This window comes from Ptychodera flava, chromosome 11, assembly GCF_041260155.1.
Source record: "Ptychodera flava strain L36383 chromosome 11, AS_Pfla_20210202, whole genome shotgun sequence".
Classification (NCBI taxonomy): domain Eukaryota; kingdom Metazoa; phylum Hemichordata; class Enteropneusta; family Ptychoderidae; genus Ptychodera; species Ptychodera flava.
Genome location: NC_091938.1, coordinates 20358593 through 20377656, shown reverse-complemented (window position 1 = coordinate 20377656; position 19064 = coordinate 20358593). Strand labels below are relative to the sequence as shown.

General features: G+C 35.2%; 1 protein-coding gene across 2 annotated transcripts in view; it reads right to left on the bottom strand.

Moving 5' to 3' along the window:
* The window catches only part of LOC139143759 (nuclear receptor subfamily 1 group D member 2-like), a 99012-nt gene that overhangs the window by 13750 nt on the left and 66198 nt on the right, over positions 1–19064 (bottom strand). For both annotated transcript variants that reach the window (XM_070714303.1, XM_070714304.1), the window contains exon 2: positions 3011–3099. In XM_070714303.1, the coding sequence (XP_070570404.1) occupies positions 3011–3099 (89 nt within the window). The remainder of the gene's footprint in view (positions 1–3010; positions 3100–19064) is intronic.

The window sequence follows — 19064 nt, the reverse complement described above, 5'->3', positions numbered from 1 at the left end:
CAAACTGGGCAGAATCACTGTGTCCTCTATCAGACTAGACGTCATCCCGGGCAACATCTTACAATGATAACGTTTGAATTACAACCGAAATAGGGCATTCTTTGCAATTACTCAAATATTTGAAGATCCCTGTTTTGAAAAATGAAGACACAGCATGATGCCAGAGATGATAAAAGAGAAAACCAGCTTGGTTAGGATATATATGAGTATGTCCATTGATAATTTAAATGTGATATTTTTTAATTTCCTAAAAACATCTTAATTTCACAATTTTATGAGGACAATAAATTTTCTTTTCTTATATATATATATATATATATATATATATATATATATATATATATATTTATTTATTTATTGATGGTTGTGAATGTTACATCAGACAGAGCATTATTGAACAAAAAAAAATCTAGACAATCAGTAACTGCTCATATCAGGATTGTTTTTGTTAGAAATCTCAAGATGATCATCCTAAAGACCAGAAAATAAACTTAAGACTCAAAAACACATGTTACTAAAACTCAGAGAAAAAAACTTTCACAAAAGATATTCAAATTTTCCACGATAATAGTAACAAGTCATCGTTGATGACACAGTCCCCACTTGTTAATGGGTACTTTGATTACAGGTCATCAGAGAGGATAGAGTCCTCTTCATTAGGTCTGTGATAAAAATACTGTGATAAAAATACTTTTGAATAAATTCGTTTGATACATGTCTGAGTTCAGGACATGAAAAAATCATAACAAAATGGCCGCACAGTAGCTATATTGAATTGTATCACAAAACAAATTAACGTGCAATGTATGACCAATCGTATCACAAAACAAATTAACGTGCATATGTATGACATTGGTCAATCTCCTTTTACCAACTTTGAATAAAATCGCTTGATACATGTCTGAGTTATGGTTCTGGACATGAAAAAACGCAATAAAATGGCCACACGGCGGCCATATTGGATCGTATTACAAAACAAATCAATGTGCATGTGTATGACATAGGTCAATGTCCTTGTACCAAGTTTGAATAAAATCGGTTGAGATATGCCTGAGTTATGGCTCTGTACATGAAAAAATCGTAACAAAATGGCCGCACAGCGGCCATATTGGATCGTATCACAAAACAAATTAATGTGCATAGCTATGACATTGGTCAATGTCCTTGTACCAACTTTGAATAAAATCTGTTGAAACATGCCTGAGTAATGGCTCTGTACTGAAAAAATCATAATAAAATGGCCGCCTGGCGGCCATATTGGATCGTATCGCAAAACAAATTGACGTGCATATGTATGACATAGGTCAATGTCCTTGTACCAACTTTGAATAAAATCGATTGAGATACGCCTGAGTTATGGCTCTGTACATGAAAAAATCGTAACAAAATGGCCGCACGGTGGCCATATTGGATTGTATCACCAAAAAAATTGAAGTGCATATCTATGACATTGGTCAATGTCCTTGTATCAACTTTGAATAAAATCAGTTGAAACATGCCCGAGTTGTTGCTCTGTACATGAAAAAATCGTAATAAAATGGCCGCCTGGCAGCCATATTGGATCGTATCACGAAACAAATCGACGTGCATCTGTATGACATATGAAGTAATCCTTGTACCAAGTTTGAATGAAATCGCTCCAGGCATCTCTGAGATATCTGCGTGAACGGACGGACGCACGGACGGACGCACATACGGACGCACGCACGCACGCACGGACATGACCAACCTATAAGTCCCCCCGGCGGTGTCCGTGGGGACTAACTAAACCTACGTATGTTCAGTATCGACATGTAAAATACAAGGTATTTCACCGATAGTTTGGGGAAGAGACAAAGAAATTGCCAAATGTGGAGCAATACATTGAAAACATTCTCAAAAGCGCTGACAGCATCACTACAGAATAAGAATAAACCATTCATTTTAAGTTACTTTCTTGACAAAAAATGATGTTCAAGTTTCCTGTGGTAAATAAAAAAATCACACCTATAAAGATCGGACTGTGTTACAAACTTATATACTGAATTCTGTGGGCTTCTGCCTATCTTACCCTTTAATATTTAATCATGAAATTTGTATTTCTTTTTCACATCCACGTAATCTTTTCCCGCCTTGACATAGATCTTTTTTCCAAAGGATAAAATTACCTTCAAATATTTAACTATCAACAACTAAAAATTGATGCTGGCTTGTTGATGTTTACTGTAAAATGTATCAGTAAATTATGCTTAACAGACATAAACTATATAATTGAGACAAAACTGTTGCATTGTGACAGAGGCTAGACAATCCTCACAATTAAATTTTTAAAAAAAATGACTCAGTGTATTTTTGGGTATTCAATTCAGGACTGCACTTGCCCTAAATATACACACACACACACACACACACACACACACACTCTCTCTCTCTCTCTCTCTCTCTCTCTCTCTCTCTCTCTCTCTCGATCGATCGATCGATCGATTACCTGATTGAATGAAAAAAATATCTTCTCCAGCTATTATTAAGTCCAACAAGATTGTGTCCAGGAGTTTTGCAATATTTTTCATATAGTGCAAGATTTTAGGCTAACTAACATTCTCCATTGATAATACTGTAAGTCATTCTGATTTAATCTCCACACTCAAACAATGGCCTTTTATTACACTTTGCATATATCAATACATTTATGAAACATTAAATGAAGCATTAGATACCGATTCTTCTGATCATTTTATATTATGAACTCAGCTTGCAAGGCTTGGTCTCTAGTCTTTAGGGTCTCACTGATACAAAGCACCAGGATTTACTTTGTGCGCCTTTTTTTTAAAAAAAATCCATAAAAGCCCGGCCTATTTGCTGTATATTGTTCATTTTTTCTATAAGATGGTCGCAAATCAAAAGCAACCTGTGTAAAACTGTAGACACAAGAGCGACCAAAGAACATTTTCCAATCATCAGTGATGTATGTCAACTTAACAACTGCAAGCTTTTTTTGTGAAGAAAAAGATGAATTGTTTTTATGCTGTACCTTGCATCCTTCACAGGAATGAACCCCATAGTGAAATCCTGTCGAAGTATCTCCACATATTTGACAGTTGATGAGTTCATTCAGTTGATCTGAAACACAAAAATTTACAAACATAAAAGATTTCCATACTTGGGTTCAAATGATTGAATAATTTTCTGCTTCAAATTCTTATTTCATCCAATAATTTTTTTTCCCATTCAATTTCCACTACGTTAATACAATATTCCTGTTGGGTGAATGTTTAAAGCATAATATTTAAATTATTAACAACAATCTAAGAACTTTGCCATCTTTCCCATGCTTTCATTGACCAATAGAGAGCAAGCTTACAGAAATAAAACTTTCCTACATACATACATACATACATACATACATACATACATACATACATACATACATATATACATACATATATACATACATACATACATACATACATACATACATACATACATATATACATACATACATACATACATACATACATACATACATACATACATACATACATACATACACAAAGTTAAGAGTAAATATTCCTCATTTCTCATTTCAACTCTCAACAACGTGTAAAGAGTTCTTCACCTTGAAATCATCCAACACACAATATTCCATCTCAAAATGTCAAAAATCTTGTCAATGTCACAGCCAATTTCAACTTAACTTCAAAGATGGAATCTACCACAAATACGGAACCTGATCACTTATACACTAGGTATTTCATATGTTACAACTTTACACCGATACAACAAATGTCATAGCACTGATCTTTATAGTAGGTTTGTTACAATAGGGCTGTTCGTAAATGACGTCATTCTTCTCTCATTAATATGCAAAAATCAATACTTGTCAGCTACTTTTTATTGTACTTTTGGAAATTAGTCATTAAGTGAAAAATGGCAAAAATATAAATTGATGGGCAACTGCTGATGTTCCAACAAACTCTAAAGAGTACCGGTATATTACTAGCTCAGACTACAAGTATAGTAACAACGGCCACGCATGCATGTAACACTGAGAAATTTGGTCCACAATTTTCAAGCAGCAGTGCCCAACGTTGCGCACCTGTGCAGCTATATTTTATATCATACCTGTGACTGTAAACAGCAATTACAACATTATATAAGCAACACCAGGTTGCCACAGAAAAAATGTGGTCAAATTTTGTCTCTAATTTCACTGCAGCCTGTTGTTGGATCATTGACAAAGTGATTTTTCTAGTTTCAGCCATTTAAGTTCACAGGTAACATATGGTATCAATTGCACCATTTTCCATAAAGCAAATAGAATTTCCAAAAGCCTTCAAAACTTTTGGCCAAAAAAATTTACTTGTGCATATTTGTGTTGGATCTGTAAATTGCCAACCGCTGTTTCCGATGTCATGTGTTTGTGAATTAACAAACCATAAATCAGATAAACCAATGGGAACTTTATACAAAATAACAGAACAACAAATACAATAGCACAATATAGGGTTATATGTAATCATGATTGCAGCTACTTTGCAAGGTCATCAAATATACAACCATGAACATCACTGACTTCTAACAGGCTATCAAAGAAACTTTGTCTATTTCTTTGCCAAGTATGCCTTTCGGGAGGAAAATCTTTGATTTGTGATTTTTGTGTTCACATAAAATTCCATTTTCATTTTTCCTATAAATTCACAATTTCCTACAGCCAGGTCACATTGAAACATTTTTTTGAAAAATATCTTAACCACTTGTAAGCTAAAGTTGATTTTTGTTGTCTTTATATAGAATATAACACCGAAATTTTCTTTCACAGCTTGAAAATTTTTTTCCAGATTTTCCATACCATTTTGATAAAAAACTGTAACCAATGAACAGTTATGCATATTTTGTCTAAAAATATCAAAAAATTACAGTAAAATTCATAAACGTTGGTAAAATATTGCACTGAATTTTTTGGAAAAATTACAGCACTCAAAGGGTAATTTGGAATATGAGAAAACTGGCATGTCAATGTATTATTTGAACCTTGAATGTCACATGTCTGCAACAAAATTAATTAAAAATACGTCAAAAATAAAACTGACAATAATTCCCCTTTTATTGTAGTCTGACTGACGCCTTGATATCTACTATCTGTGCATAAATTATTAACCTGATAAGCAAAATTATTATGTTTCCTGAAATGACATTGGAACAGATAACTCGTATATCCTACTGAATAATGAGATGTGCCAATGGTTGCCTATTTTATCAAAATCCCCTCTCCTCTTAACATGTCCTGACTGAAATATGTGGAATACGATCAAGGGAAACTTTAACAAGGGTCACGCTGACTGATGATAGAAAACTGACACAAGATGTCGCCATGAAACATTACCAGGTTTTTCCTGCTTGCTAGACCAGCAGCTGGATGTACTGGTGTGCTGTCAAATTTTTGAGTATAAATTCTCCTTTTAAAATAACATCCCTTTTGATTTCTTTTACTTGACATGTCGTGTCAATTAGGAACCCATTTTTACCCAAGGACATAAAGTCTTTAAGTTCGGTTGAACATTTGTATTTCATTGACTTGTGAACTAATGCATTATCCAGCTCTGTACAACGGTATTAGAAAAGTTCCCATTTGACATACACAATACCTGGGTCACTTAATATCAAATATATTGGTCCCAGCGTTGTTGGGATCAAGAGTTGCAACCAATATTTTTTCTTTATTTTAGCCAAGTTAGGCAATACACAATAACCTGTGAAATCTAAAATGGAGTTCATCACAAACAAATGGCTTTAACTTGAACTTCAGATTCATAACCTTCCTTGCCAAATGCAAAATCCACAATTGAACAGAATTATCCTTTCATCACTCAAAAAAAACCCAAACATGCTGCTCATTTTAACAAATCTCAAACGTTTTATACAACAGTACTTTTATGTCACAATGTGAATACGATAGCATTTCACTAAATGCCACAAATTGTATTTTTTATGTTCATTTTTTCATTCATCTATTATTCATTTGTTTTTGTCTTTTTTGTATTTCTTTATTTATATATCGTTATTTTATTTATGTCCATCTTCTCATTTTGTATGTCATTTCTTTAATAACTTAGATGTGCATTTTCACTTTGCACTGAATGATGTGCTTTCTTCTTTTACTTCAGTTTTTTTTAATACAATAACTGCAATCTCATGTATCTCCTTAGAAACTTTTGAATTTCTGGAGATATTGTTCATGAAATCTCCCTCTGATGATTGAAGGCCCAGCAGCTGCAACTTTTTCTGTTTTTTTCCCACTACATTTTGTTTTAAGTTTCTTGTTCTACTCCCCAAAGCATGTTGATATACACAGTATTCAACTTGTCAACTCAGCCTGTGCATGTGTAGACGTGTATCGTTATCGTTGACAAGTGAATTCTGGTCTGGATTAGAATTTAAACATAAACACTAAAAGTGCATTTTACAAGTATAGATGCTGTGTCAACAAGCTAAATATACAGTATTTCAACATGCTTTGGTGAGTAGAACACAAAAATAGTTAAAAACATCAAAAAAAGTTATATAGCTACTGGCTCTCTAATGGCTCATAAACTCTCCAAGGGCAAGCAAGGGTTTACAAGGGTCTACAAGGGTTTAGCCGGATGGGCTTTAGATATTCTAAAATATTCCAACATTGTCGGTTACATTATAAAAGCATTGAATGTGAAATGTCACAAAAATGTGTCGAGTTGCAATAACTTTCATAATTGGTGCTGTAGTCTGTCACTTTGTTATATCTGTCATGTTCAATTATCGTATGCTGAATGGTCTGTGAAAATCAAAAATTCTCTCCAAGTTCAATTATTAACCCTTTGAGAGCTTTAATTTTCTTCTGCTAAAATTTTAGTGCAAAATTTTACCAATTTTTATGAATTTTTCTGTAATTTGTTGATAATTTTCGGCCAAATGGACATCACATTTCATTGGCTACAGTTTTTTCTCAAAATTTTGGCAAAAATCTGAGAAAAGTTGACAGGGGATTTATTTTATGTAGGGGACAAAAATAGACTTTGGCGCTCAAAGGGTTAAACTTAGTGTAGCCTCTTTGCTGTTTCAACTATGTCTGACATTATTGATGCCAGACTTCGAAAACAACAGGATTTGTTTGTTTGTTTGTTTGTTTGTTTATTGGTGTATTTTATTTATTTATTTGTTATTTATTTACTTATTTATTTATTTAATTATTATCAATTTTACTTTAAACAGGGCCGGTACATATCACAAATATCAACAATAATGTTATTTATTTATTTATTTATTTATTTATGTATTTATTTCAATTTTATTTCATACGGGTACATATCAAAAAATCTACAAAAATAACCTCAAAAATGACGAAAAGCCAACAGTTGTCAGGATACTTCACAAGTGTTGATCATCAGAACAAAACTGCATTATAAATTCTTGATCTCTTGTAAGCGTCGGCCAATCCAAAAATAAAATGAGATTAAATGCGCTGTAGCTTATTAACAGCCTGCAGCCACACGCCCAAGTTAAGTATGCTGGTAGTCTGTTTGTTGTTTGTGCTGGTACAGCTTGGCCACACATATTACTGTTACAATGTAGCTGATCGATAGACAGCATTTTGCTTTACTTAATCCATCCACCAATACAATAACAAAGGGCAAAAGTACAGCGACATTCGCGCATGTAAATGATTCATCAATCATCCAATCAAGATACGGCCGGACATGTTACTTTTTTTCGTTTTTCTTTTCTGTTTTCTGATGGTGAATCAAAAAGGCTGGACGTTAAAATGTGCACCTGCCAGCACAATTTTGGAAATTCACTGCCTCCAAGAACTGTTTTAAAATGACAAAAATAGGCAAGTGCAGGCTACAGCTCTTGCCTTTGTATCTACATTGTCATGTGATTCACCCTTTGAATGCTGTTTTTTTTCCCACTAAAATTTTAGTGCAACATTTTATCAATGTTTATAAACTTTTCTGTAATTTTTCTGATAACTTTGGACCAAATGAACACAACATTTCATGGGCCAGTTTTTTATCAACATTTTGGCAAAAATCTGACAAAAATTGACTAAGGCACATTTCATAAGGGTGACAAAAATTGATCTGGCGCTCAAAGGTTTAACATTTTCACAGCAGAAACTGAGTTCAGCGTGACCTCTGTGGACTGCCCCAGCTGATTATCATACTGATAAGCTGTGACATGTACTGGATGTCTGACCTGATGGTGAACTCTTTAAATGACAATATGCCACTGTTGATGCCAGCGTTTTATGGGACAACAAGAAATAAAATAAAAAGCGACGGCAGAGATCGATGAATAGGACCTTTCTGTATTTAAATCATATGTCGCCTTCTACATGTGCGAACATACATGTATGCTGCTATTTGGGATTCTGGTTGACAAAGAAAGCAAAAAACTTAAAAATTTGACTGAATTTTGTTGTGATTTTGTGAGCAAAACTTTTTACATATCACCTACCGGTAGGTCTAATTTATTTATGAAGCATCTAAATCAACATGAAAACTGTGATCAGAAAAAAATGGAACAAGTAACCAGACGTCAATTCTTGAAAGCTAAGAAAAAGTGACTAATAATTTACAAAAGTAAATATTCTGAGATTCATCTTTGCTTTTCTGTCTGTCCAATATCATGGCTTTCTAGAATATCAATGCTCAAAAGATTATAAATTGTAAATTTACAACCAGTTATTACCAACTCTGTTGGGTTTTCTTTCATTGAAATGTAGAAGTGACCCATGTAAAAACTATTTGTGTCTGTGAGGGACATTAATGCTTGAAGAGAGATAGAAACATGAAAAAAAGCACTTTTCGCACTTTTTTGATCAGAATTTGAATAAAAATGAGCTCAGGACAATATACTATGCGGTTTTGCATGTCAAATATAAATGATCTAGACGTGTCAGCATGCAAGGGTGTTGAAAACCATTTCAAGTAGGTCATGGAAATAATGTCATTGATTATCACTAGAGGTGGAGTGGATTTCAAGAGGGATTATCCATCTTCAAAGATGGAAAACTGAAAAATGGTCAAAATCGATTAGAACAGCCGCTAAATTTGTCTATAATGCCCCGCTCAGACGTTGACGCAATCTGTATAGGATCGACTTTTATAACCAACATATTGTCACCATTCAGGCATTGATGAAAGCATGCCCATTTCAAAAAAAATTTTTCAATAATCCTTTACAAGATTAAATGTACGTGCACCAGCTGTTGGTACAGCATATTTTCAAATTTTTGTAGTGTTTACAATTTGATGATGCAAGTCTGCAGTCAGCAAAGATAACAGGCATAAAATGTTCAACAAAACATTCCAAAATGATACACTTATGAATTAGGTCACTTAATTGTGCACACAGACTTTCAATGCTGTGTTCTTACATTGGGACTCTGGGACACACCTGAAATAATAATTCAACAAACCTATAACTTTGTATCCGTGTACAATGTATTACATCGATATATCTACACGACCTAGCTCACAGCCCGCGGGTCAACATGTACAGAGGTCAAAATGACAGACAAATATCCAGCACATATTACATTTAATATATTACGTCTCCATTGGATCATTGTGATTGGCTCAATCTTGTAATCATACTTCAATATAAGTGATTAAACATGTCTTAAGGAGATTCTTGCCCGCTCGGTTGAAAGGTGACATCTTGACCGCTGAACAGTGCCCATCTTTTCTGCATATAATGGTCACAAACTGGTTAAAGCATGCACATCTTCCCGGCATATTTGATACATTCATGTTACTGCGCCTGAATTAGACCCCGTTTTAAAGAACGAATAATTCAAGTAAAAAAACCAATGCTGTGTTCGCGCGATAGAAATTATTGGAAAGCGTGCGATAGATAGATGAACTAAGCAACTTTTTGTCTGTGATTATAGATGTTCTATTTTCATATGCAATTATCATAATCAGATGCAGAGGCTTTTCAACAGATAAAATTGATAACACATGATAGCGAGGGCAAGATCACGATAAGTTACCTGCCCTCAAACTTGTCCTCATGACAATATTGATGAGCGCTATCCCTCATTAGGTCAGTAACAAATCATGACCTTGACCTATCATGTGTTATGGTTAAAGTACAACATGCTTGATAAAGTGTATCAATGCCATCTGATACCAACTTTTGAACTCTATATGTCCTTACTATATATACTAATATTTCAAAATTCAAATTTGTTAACATGAGTGAAGTTTTACACAGAGGCACAGTGTAACTTAAGCAGTTTAATGGCATCTGAGCAATATGAAACGAATGTTCATGTCAGTTATATATTGCTTTCATCGTAAAATAACTTTTTTACGACACAATACGACAAATTAAAGCTTAGCATCACGGCATATATGCATGGCTGTGAGCATAACAGTTCTACCAAGATACGGATAGGGATTGTCTACTCATACAGAAGTCTGAAAATGTCAGGTACGTATTCCACCGACTGTAATTTAAGCACAGTCAGCAATATACATGTAAATGTCATATGGCAGAGTTTATAGTGAACATAAATTTCAATCATTAAACTGCCTGTAGGGTACAACTGAAAATCCTGTCTGTAGACATAAAAATGTGCATCTATAGGCTCCACAAAGGACGCTGGTTACAACTTTGTATGATGCTAAATGCTGGTAAACATTTCTTTGCATGTAATCTATTTTAAAATACTGTTGTACATCACCATGGTACAAAGTTACACTGATCCCTTACAAAATTCTAATCACCATGATACCAATTATATAGGAAAGACGCAACATTTTTTGTTTATACTTGCCCGACATGGCAAATAAAAACATGCTATCGCCTGTCTAAGGCAAAAACCCTGGAAAAAGATGGTTTTTTGATCATTTAATCGCTTGCTGTCCTATAACTGATTAATAAATGAAATTATTCCAAATCAACTTAACGGACATAACGGCCATTTTTGTTTTAAACTGATGAATTGGTTGGTTACTAAATTATATATCTATTTAATAATTTATTTCTTGATTTATTTATTCCTTTTTTTTCAAATTAGCTTTTAAAAAGTGTCATCACATATGTAGTGAATTTTGCACTGACTTTCCTAAGCTGTATATATGCTGTGCTAGATGCCTGTGAGCATGCAGAGAAATCCTTGAAACAAATATAAAATAATGCTCAGACGATAACACCATGGGTATTATTATATAAGCCATAATCCAGTATTTAGGAAACCTTGCTGCAATTCTATACCATAACATATAACATTACACAATCACCTTTCAGACTAGTCAAGCTTATGTCACATGATCATTTCAAATAAATCCCAGCTATGATAACAACCCAAACTGCTAACTGCTGTATCACGTTTCATGGATTCAATTTGAATAAATATTACTTTTCTCTCCGCTTTGCTAAGGGCACACAATGAAGTCACAACTTAAGTATATATTACACTGATGTCAATTGCGTATTGTACAGTCTGGGGATAGTTATACCACCAATCAAGGCTTTCTCTCAGCAATTGGAACTTCAACATATTGTACATAATGTAAGAGAGCAGTCCCTTTCATAGGTGTGATACTACTCAAATTATTCCAATTTTTTCAATTCCCATCTTTATTTTTTATACAAGTCAAATCACCATGCCTGCCCAGCAAAACTTAATCACAGAGTGACTAATTTCACACATGATATTCTAATGGTACAGGAACAATAAACGGAAATTTCTATAAATTCCTAATTTACCGGAAGGTTAAGTATGCACCTCAAAAGCAAAAGATTTAAACATCTGCTCACACTTTCCTCCAGGAAATTCTCAAACATTCTCATACCACATCGTCAGCAGGAATAAAAATTAGGGATCATGATGCAAAATTGGTATCTAGACTCGGAGAAACAAATTACCTAACATTAATTACCAATATATGAAATTTGATTCGGCAGCCATCCCTGTCATTCAATTTTCAAAAAAACTAATAACTTTAACTTAAACAATTTTTCCTACTCAATGAAATGTAAAATTAGCCCCCGCGGGCAGTAGACCAGAAAAGTATTAAAAAAATTTGAGAGTCTTAATACCTGTCCTCATCAAGGCCCATATATTCTACCTTAATAAGAGTTAGTGAGTTAGAGGGTCAGTCTCCTAACCACACATATAGTATAGTATAGTATAGTATAGTATAGTATAGTAACAACTGTGAATTATCAAAATTAAGGATGACCATGTTTAACCATGGTCATCTTATTGTCCACTCCATAATAAATTCAGGACCATGGTCAGACACCATGGTCAATACATGGTCAACTACTGTATGGTCACCTGTAGAAAGACCATGATGATGACCATAATCATGTTTTAAATGACACTTGGGGTCATTTAATACAAGATTTTTTTCCTGGTGTATGTCTGCAAACAGGGCATCTCTTCTTCATTATGAAACATGAACATTTATGGTTAATCTATCAGATCGTGACTATAAACTGGCATGACATGTTAAAACCATGACAACTAATTCACTTTTCCATTTAGACAGTTGGGAATATAACTCAATATTGTAAACTCAGGAACTGTAAAAATTAATGGCAATTTAGTTTTACAATATCATAGTTTTTGTATGATCAATAATGAAATCAACCTGTTGTAATCATAGTTTAATGCAGCCAGAGCAATTTCATTTTTGTTTTGCGTCTACTAAAGGTTTTAAAAGGTAGGCAGGTAAGCAGCCCTCAAAAACGCACACAGAAAATGTTACACATGCAAGTTTTATATTTACTAGTTCTAAAGTGATATGAGTGCTCATTCAAGAATAAAAGCAGAAACTTTTTTTCACCTTGAGTCCATGATTTACATTACAGTGAGACAATACGCGCAAGTGTGCAGGCGTTTTAAGTACATATACAAAATTTGAAAATGAAGACATGTAGGCAGCGAATTATATGTGGTAAAGTTCCATTCAAATTCATATTTTGTTTTCTGTCAGGAAAACTTCCCAAAATCTATATGTGCAAAGATACAAAACAAAGAATTTAATTACTCTGGCCTTTTTCTTTTGACAAATGAGGTGCTTTTATGGATGTCCCTACAACACACAAAGGATGCACTAAAATGACTATTTTGGCAATTTGGATGTGGTAACCAGGCTTTTTAACGTCCCATATTGCACACTTAATTGATGGCTTTACTTCATGTACTACAGTCCATATGCAATCACCATACATGTCTGTACAGATGCGTATGCAGCATTTTACTTTTAACGATTATTTTTACGCACATACTGCTAAGGTAAGACAATGGGTGTGTCTGTTAAACTTCATGTCATCAAAATTTTACGAAAATGCCGGGTGGTGTAGGGAAAAGTTGACTCTGCAAAGCAATGGTCACAATATTCCTGTTATTAACTCAAAATGGATTTCAATGGCGGGTCAATCTTTACCACTGTGAAGGTTATACAGTTAGAGTATATCAGGTATCATGATAGTTAGCATAATCCTGAAATCGACACTTTTCATCGATTGTAACTTAATGGAAACTTCTTCTGACAGGATCAATTAATTCTGACAGGATTAATAAAAAAATTAATGCTAAATTATTAATGACTGTGCCACATTTTATCTCATATCGGGACCACTGATTCTCTCAATCAAAAGCTTACAAGTTTCCAAAATGCAAGACCCCATATAATGTGTATGAGTGCTCCCAACACTGTTGCAAACATACCGTATTCCTCCGATTCTAAGACCCCGCCCGTTTATAAGACCCCCAGGATTATTTTATCAATTCGTAATTAGCTGTTAGTTCGTTTATAAGACCCCCAGAAGGTACACCCGAATTTTGACTGGAACAATAGAGCCATTGTCATGTTATGAGACCAGAATATCCACAACACCTACGCTGCTTATCAAATTCACAAACAAGTGTCAAAGTGGACAAACCTCACACACACGCACACTATTGTTGAGGTTTGGAACATATCAATCGGGAACAGTTCTATCATTTCCTGGCGATAAAACTACACTTGGATTTCACTACCTAAATGTACAATATAAAAGAGTTGGATTTTTTAGCGTCTCGATCTAGTATAATGTCGTCTTTTCGTTACTGTCATTTTGCTACCATCAAAATAAGCAGATTTTTCAACATCTGATTATGTACGAATCGAACATTTCGATGCAATTTGGCTACCATGAAATGAACATTTAGGATCGTTGGGTTATCGGACTTGTCGATCAAGTAGATTTGCTCATTTCATCACGATCAAACAAACACAATTTACACTCATACAAACACAAAAAAGTTTGGGTATCAGTAGTTCTCTTTTGGAGACTGTTGTGGCCCTTAAAAGGGCCGTTTCATTTTTTCTCAGCGGCATGATTTGGTCTGTTTTAGTGAATATGTACGGTGAAAACAGTACCTCGGACTGATTGCTTTAGCAGAGGTACAGCCGCATTATTTGCAAAAACACCGGACGTGGACATTTCTCTGCCATGCCAACTCTTGGAGAATTAATGGATGAATGCTTTCTTCTTTGCCTTCAAGTAGTATTTTTGTTGACTGACATGTCACGATCGATGATATTCGAAAGTAACCGTGCCCGGTATGAGTGCTGCATCTCGCTTCAAACTTTCAACTTTGCAACCATCTTGAACAACGGCTACAGCATTTCGATCGTGTATGTTGTTTGCATCTCGGCGAAGTTCATACGGCAAACCAAGTTCTAGCTGATTGCGACGGTAGATAGGCATGCCGACAGCGAGAATGTTTTTAATAATTACTGTTTTTCTTGCCCATGACGACCGTGCACTGTCTTATGACTTTTCGGAAAATAAAGTCTACGATAAATCGACGCATTTTTATAGGATCTTGTGACGATGTCGCGAAATCCTTTTGTTGCCGTTATCAATAGAAAATTTGGGACGTGTGAATGACACGAGCTTTTAACAACTTTCAACTTACACTGTTTTCATACTACTGAGGCAAAAGACTACGGCACGTGAAAAAGTTGCTCTTTAAATGGTGTGCTTATAAAGATTTTTTCAACAGTTTTCTATCAGGTAAGGTATCTTTTGTGATCATTGTGAATAGCTGCACGTTTTCTCTTACGTTAAAATTTACCATTAAAGTATAAAAAGATCTTTTCAACAGATTTCTATCACGTAAGTTTTCTTTTGTGATCATTGTGAAGCGCTGCAAGTTTTCTCTTACGTTCAACTTTACCGTATAAGCAACCAGTGAAAATAGAAATATCACTGGTATCGTAAAATCTTTCAAAAAGACTTAATGACGACGATATCGACTTCGACTGGTTTGACTTAGATGAAGAGGGCAATTATTGTGTTGACAAACGAAACGCGATATCCAAAGTTTCTTCCGCGCATGAACTGAAAATTCTTTGAATTTCTTCCGTTTATGTTTCATCAATTTTGTAGTTTTTCTCATGTAATGAAGGTATTTATTGTTTGAACGGCATTTGTGTGTGTCCTTTCCTGAACTAGTCCCAGCAATGAGTAGAACGATAGTGTAACAGATTTTCAAGATTATGCACGCTTTCGAAGTCTTGCGAGGGGAAAATACCCAACTTCATAAGTTTAAACGGCCCTATACACTTACACTAGAACAAAAACGTGCATGATCGTACCATATTCCGAACAGTTTATCATAGATGACTGAATTCCACATCACGAGACATTTCGGTCATCGATACAAGTAATAAAAAAACTTCAGGGTGTATTGCCAAAAATTCAACACATCAAATATAAAGCAGATTGGCGCAGCAATCTTTCGTCTCGGCCAGCCGCTGCCTCAACACTTTACCTGTTCGAGCCTGCCTGTTCGTAAGATCACATTTCGTTTCGAGATACGGTTAGACTTTTTGAAACTAGGAGCAAAATAATAAACTCACGACGTGTAATTGATTGTTTATGAAAATCGTACCATTCTACTACCTCCATGATCGTACATAGAAAACATCGGACGGACACCATCCCACTGAACAGAATTTTACCTTGACCTCATGCACTGACACCTTTGACCTATTGCGTAAATTGACCAATCACAGCCAGCGGAACTTCAGGGACTTTCCCTTCACTCATTGTCTGACCTTTGTGGCCATGCTATGTATGGGGAGCTAGTCTGGTTCCCTGACCCATTTCCCCGGTAGAGGGCGTGGGGAAATATAGGGTCAGGTACCGGCTAATGTAAACATGGACGCTATTGGGTTAAAATAAAACAAGCTGTGATTGGATGAAAGTAACACTTGTAACTTTTTCTCATGTTTCTTTGGTTTCGCACTTTCAGGCTCACTTGACACCAACTTCTTGTTTGTACCACAAAGCCGTGGAGGTAGAAAGAAAGACTTTTTACCTCCATGATTTAGCCACTGTGATTTAGCACACCTCTTGATACTTTTAGAATGTCGACATGATGCCTGGCATTTTTCACGAAATTCGGACACCATTCTATCCATCGAAATCAATCGTCGTTCACAGTTCCAACAAAGTTTGCTTTCAATTAGCTGTGATATCGCAGCAGTACTTGTGGCGTGTATCGAACGTGCTCTGGTCATCGGGGTCACGCCACAGTCGGCGATGACCTCAATGACCCTAGCGCGTTCGATACACGCCACAAGTACTGCTGCGATATCATATCACAGCCAGCCTTCAATCACCTCTATTTCCCCGTACTTCTGGATTAATCCTTTCAGTTTATGTTTCCCGTCTCGTGTGCCAATGTTTTTGGTTCGGATACCAGTGTTCGAACATAATTCTGATCCAGTCGAATTTTGACCGGCGTTTTCGTAGAAGCAGCCATATTTGTTTGTAGCATGTTCTGTCAGGTGACTAACCTCCGCCATCTTGAACAAAATTCTGTTCAAGATGGCTACCCGGTACCTGACCCTATATTTCCCCACGCCCTCTACCGGGGAAATGGGTCAGGGAACCAGACTATATGGGGAGCTAGCTGCTGCTGAGGAACGTACTTGTTGTACAAAGTTTCGTGGTGATTATCTATTCACGAAATACAAAGATTTATTGCTATCGTATTGTTTAGTAAAAGAAGGTATGGCAAATACGTTATATTTCAAGACTTGTGGATCTCCATTAATTTATACTTGTACAGATTCGACTGCCAGTATCTACACAGCATGGCCATGAGTCGATATCACAAAGTATAAGTTGTCTGTAGCGTGAATCAAAAAGTCATTGGCATAAAAATTTGCATAACATTGCATAAATTAGCATAAATTAACTTCGACGTTCGGTTTCGCGGTGACATCCGTTTATTAGACCCCCCATATCTTTTTCGTCATCTTTGGTTCTGAAAAGGGGGTCTTAGAATCGGAGGAATACACGGTATGTGCCCTCAAGTCTACAGATGATTGGTTTCTTTTTTCAAATTACTTCTTGCATTTTCTTTTTTAAATTTCTTCATGCAGTTTCCAAGTTTATTGATTCTTTGAAATGCCAACTGACATGGTTTTTTTTTTAAAAGGCTCATAAAGACAGCCCTTCCTTGACAACGTGTTTTCACTTGGAACACATAAAAATAATAAAAGCTTCCATACAGTGTGAATGAATGCAAAGCCTATGACAATGAAAGCTAGTACAACTACGTACAATTTTATTGCAACCCCATGTAAGGCAACCTCAATTGCTTTGGTTATTTTATAAAAAATCCCCCCGAGAAAAACACTGTTAAAATACTGTCATCAATATGCCTTTACAACACTAAGTCAATCTAAAAGACTTAAGGCTAGATTTCACACCCTCCTAAATCCCCTTAGAAAAATGCTGTCACAGAACTGTCATCAATATATCCTCATATACATATTAAACATAATCTTTCAGCTGTATTTCACTCCCTTCTATAATGCAGTAATTTTAATACTTCCCAGGGGATCAAAAATTATTTTCTAAACCCTTGATGATTTGGGAAAAGCAAACTCAAATGTTAATAGTACCAGAAGAATACCCTGGCTATTGCCTTGGGTTACTTTACTTTTTTCCAGCGTGTACAGCATAGCAGAGATTTTTTATAGTCCCTGAGATCCTTAGAAGAATTCAACACCCAGCTGCTTTTGGCATATACATGTGCTGGTATACTTAATAGGTCAATACACACATTACACAATGCATGTTTGAGCACGAAATGTCTGTTCTTCAGAAATTATTCATGATTCAGCTTCCTTTACTCTCACCAGGGACTATATTTTCACCGAGTTCACCGAATTTATAACCTCTTGCAAAAACGTACGTGACTTTAATAGTCTTTCGTAACTTGTCAGTACCCATCATCCTGTTGTTAGTTTGGCGCTGTTCTTAAGAAATAAGTTGTACCCTGATTGCATTGTACTGATCAGGTACGAGATAAAGTGAAAAGTCAAACGTTTACATCATCAGCTTCCTACCTGATTGAAAAATGACTTTCCAATTTTTGTAATGGATAACATTTGCCATTGAACTTGACAGTGGAAAATTCTCAATTAGTGTATTGTTCACATGTTTGTCTTTTCGACATAGAATAAACTGTAAATTCATCATGGTTGTCTTTAAAACCTGTCCTGTGCTCACCCGATACCCTGTGAACAGGTCTAACAATCGCCATTGATAACAAAGGGTTTGGGTCAAACCATTGTGGTGAAAGGGTTTGGACTGATATGAACTGTGAAAGGGTAAAAAAAAATCTTGATGACAAACAACTAACGCCAAACTAGAATTTATACATGTCATAAATTATCCTCCCTAAACTTTGACAAAAATCATTACCATATCAGCTACATGAAAATTTTCAGAAATTCTCTATTTTAAAATTCCTCAAAATAGCTTTTCAGTTCAAATATTTGAGATTCAACATCATTTTCAAATGCAGATGCTAAAATGTCATCTCAATAGTGTCTGCTTTGTTCATATTTAGGTTCTTGGTTATGAAATTGCAATTTACCCCAAAAGACATTACAGCATTATTTAGTTCAGCCAAGAATGGTATTTCTCACTAAGCAATTACAGTTAAGTATAGTCTATCTACGTCTGCATCCCAAGACGGAGTGATAAATTTTTGTTCCATTAACAGATACATTTTT